Consider the following 3424-nt stretch of genomic DNA (forward strand, 5'->3'; position numbering starts at 1 on the left):
ACATCATTCTGGGAAGTACAGTGGCTTCTGCTTCCTACTTTGGGGAGGAAATAATTACAAGAATGGCAGTAACTGGTTTGATAATTACAACAGCCTGGTCAAGATGATGTCTACATTTGCAAATCGCCCCACACACCCTGAGATCTCTCCCAAGATTGAATAGATTAAACTGATACCTAAAAGGGCTCCTGTGGTAAAATAACCAAAGCAAAAGAAACCAGGAACTCGATAAAGGCTATTCACAAATGAAATTTTTGGCAGGCTGAGAAAGAGTAGAAAGCTTTGTAAAGAAAAGAGGAAAGGGAATCAAAAAAAGAACAGAAATACTTTTAGTAAAAATACCAGAGGAGAGGGAAGAGTCAATGGATTAAAAGACAAAGAGTATCTGCAGGGAGTGGGATATGCTGAGCTCTTAAGCAGTTGACAAATAGGAACTTAACATTTATTAGTCAAGTAAATACTTTTGCAGAAGGGACAGGAAAGTGTACATCTTAACAAGACTGAAAAACATTGATTTATCTTGTTTCATTTGAAGAGCAATTCATTTGCTATTCATTCATAGTCTTACTTGATTTTTTAAAACTCAGTTCACTTGGTAATTTTAAAGGTATCTTGAGTTTCTTCTATCCAACTGCTTATACATGTTCAGAGAACAAATTCATGGTGGCTGAACTGTTCTTTAAAACCTGACCAGTCACAATAACTTTTATTGCTTTCCTAAACCATGGGTAAAATAAAGCATAAATCAAAGGATTCACGGCTGAGTTATAATAAGCACACCAACAGCAAATCTCATAAATATAGGGAGGGGTTATAAAGCCCATAAAGGCATCAATTAATGAATCAATGCTATATGGTAACCATGAAACCATAAATGCTACCACTGTGACCCCCAGGGTTTTAGCTGCTTTTCTCTCTCTCCTGGCCACTCTGGCTTTGTAACTCTCTGAGGATGATTCTGTCTTGCTACCAGTATTTTCTATCTTTTTAGCCTGTCGTCTAGCCACAAGAAATATGTTACCATACAGAATTATCATAACAAGGGTAGGTATAAAGAAGGATAGAAAATCTATTAACACCCAGTTTTGATTTACAATGGTCTGACAACCTCCTATACAGTTCAGGGCATCAGATAATTCTTCCAGCCCATCATCGTAGACACCTGTGTAGAACACAGCACCGCTGTACACAAGGGGCAGGATCCAGGACATACTGATGCAAATTCCTGACACAGATATGGTGAACTTGGTAGGATAGACCAGAGGGTCAGTAACTGCAATGTACCTGTCGATGGAGATGAAGCACAAGTGAAAGAGAGAAGAGTAACAAAATGCCACATCACAGCAGGTGTGGAAAGTACAAAAACTTCTCCCAAAATACCAGCAGCTCTCCACGGTCCTGACCATGCTGAAGGGCATCACAGTTACACCCACCAAGAAATCAGCACAGGCCAGAGAGGCAATGAGAAAATTGGTCGGAGAGTGCAGCTGCTTGAAATGGAGGATTGAAATCATAACCAGGAGGTTTCCAAACACAGCCAGCACAGCCCCAAAGCCAAACACTACGTACAGAATCACCTGGGATCCAGGCGAGTAGGGGATTTTCACACAGGACCCATTCACATTCGCGTAGCACAACTGCACAGCTGCCAGCAGGGATGAGTTGCTGCTCATAACGCTGTTATTTACACGTAGAGAAGTTTTGTCCTTGTTGATTGTCACAAAAAATACAGGATTGTTTCTGATTTTCAGTGCTCCTGGGGAAAAAAAAACACATATTCACCAGGATGTCAGAGGAAATTATAAGATATTATCTCCAATATAATTTTTCAAGTTTCCATTTGTATTATAAATCCCAAATATTTTTATGGCAAAATAAAATTTGACAAAAATTATATTGAACAATATTACTGGAGATTGTTTCAGCTGACAAATGTCTCATGCTCTTAATTTGATAAAATTCTCTTTTGGTCATAAATATCCTTTTATATTTTATTTTTACCTTTTGAGTTTCTCTGTGCAACAGTCGCCGATATGGGATGTAATCACGGAGCTGAAAGATCACCTCCTGTTACCTTTATCTCAGTTATCTGTCTTGCATTACAGCCTTAAACATGAAGTCCTTTTAGCTAAATAAATGCCTTCAATGGGAAAATCCCTCAATGGAATCCCTGTGGTCCCTCAATGGAATCACTAGGTGTGAACTAGTAGGATTATTTTCAACAGTGACTACTAGGAAAGTTATTCTACAAAACAGGTCTCTACTGTGTATTCAATTCTATTACCATTATAATTTTAGGCCAAAGATTTATTTTTCCTTAGTGCATAGACTTAAACCATTCCCTTGTTCCCAGTCACAACTTAGACACCCGGGTTTTTGTTACAAAGATACAATAGGGTGTAAACAGTAAGCATCAATACTTGCCTCTTTCTCTCCTGTTAAGAATCACTTTTCCATCTGCACAGGTTACCAACAAGCAGAAATTATTATAATGTATAGCGAGGGGAACTTGAGATTGATAAAATATATTGCATGAAAGCATTAAAGAACGACATGGTGTTTAGACACACCAGCATTTCTGAGATGCTGGTGGAAAGAACAGTCCTCCTTTCAAGACAGCTACTGGGAACACATCTGCAACATGTCTGCATCCACATGATAAATGGGCAGTGAGCCCTCCCTCTGGCTACACATTTGTTTGCAATTCCTGGTGACTGGACTTCGTGCTCCCAATCCTGAAAGCAGTCAAAAAATAAGAATGATGAACAGGAAACTGGAAAATGGGAAGAGAATCGTCAGTAACGTTCCCAACCCTGGAATGTAAAAACACTGCAGAGCAAAGAAAAATATTATTCTCTTCTGGAAGAAGGGTTCAACTCTCTTTCCAGTACAGGGCTGTGACTTTAGAGACATTTGTGAACTTGCTTTTCAAGTTATAAAGAGTGATAAGTATTATGATTAATTCATCTTGCTATCTGATTCCTAGTCAATAAAATTAACACTCTTAACCAAGTAATTTTCAGATTCTTCTTAATATTTTCTGAGTGTCTGATTTTGTGAAATGATGTCAATTGCTTATATAGACAAAACCCTTTTCAGGGCTTTCTTAACTTGAGCACAATAGACATTTGAATTCAGGTAACTCTTTGACATGAGAGGTTATTCTGTTCATCACATGGCTTTTAGCAGCATCCCTGCTACGAGGTGTCAGTAAAATCCTTCTAATTGAGATACCAAACATGTCTCCAGACATTGCCAAATTCCTCAAGGGACAAAATCAACCCCCTTCCTCCATTAAGACCATTGTGGTAGGCAATAAAAAGTGTCAAGTGATGCCTCCATTTCAAATAGAGAAATAACTTTATACCCCTTCATCATTCTGATACTTATTAATTCATCTGTTCAACACGTATTTATTGAATTT

General features: G+C 38.2%; 1 protein-coding gene across 1 annotated transcript; it reads right to left on the reverse strand.

Moving 5' to 3' along the window:
* Nucleotides 1-635: 635 nt before the first annotated feature.
* TAAR6 (trace amine associated receptor 6) lies at nt 636-1673 on the reverse strand. Its single transcript, XM_011974082.1, has one exon. It carries the CDS (start codon nt 1671-1673, stop codon nt 636-638), a length of 1038 nt encoding a protein of 345 aa, XP_011829472.1.
* Nucleotides 1674-3424: the final 1751 nt, after the last annotated feature.

Source organism: Mandrillus leucophaeus, unplaced genomic scaffold (assembly GCF_000951045.1).
Source record: "Mandrillus leucophaeus isolate KB7577 unplaced genomic scaffold, Mleu.le_1.0 Scaffold1007, whole genome shotgun sequence".
NCBI lineage: Eukaryota > Metazoa > Chordata > Mammalia > Primates > Cercopithecidae > Mandrillus > Mandrillus leucophaeus.

Bases quoted from the DNA above. Each gene is read 5' to 3' on its own strand.
- TAAR6 (XM_011974082.1), bottom strand. From the start codon at position 1,673: ATGAGCAGCAACTCATCCCTGCTGGCAGCTGTGCAGTTGTGCTACGCG.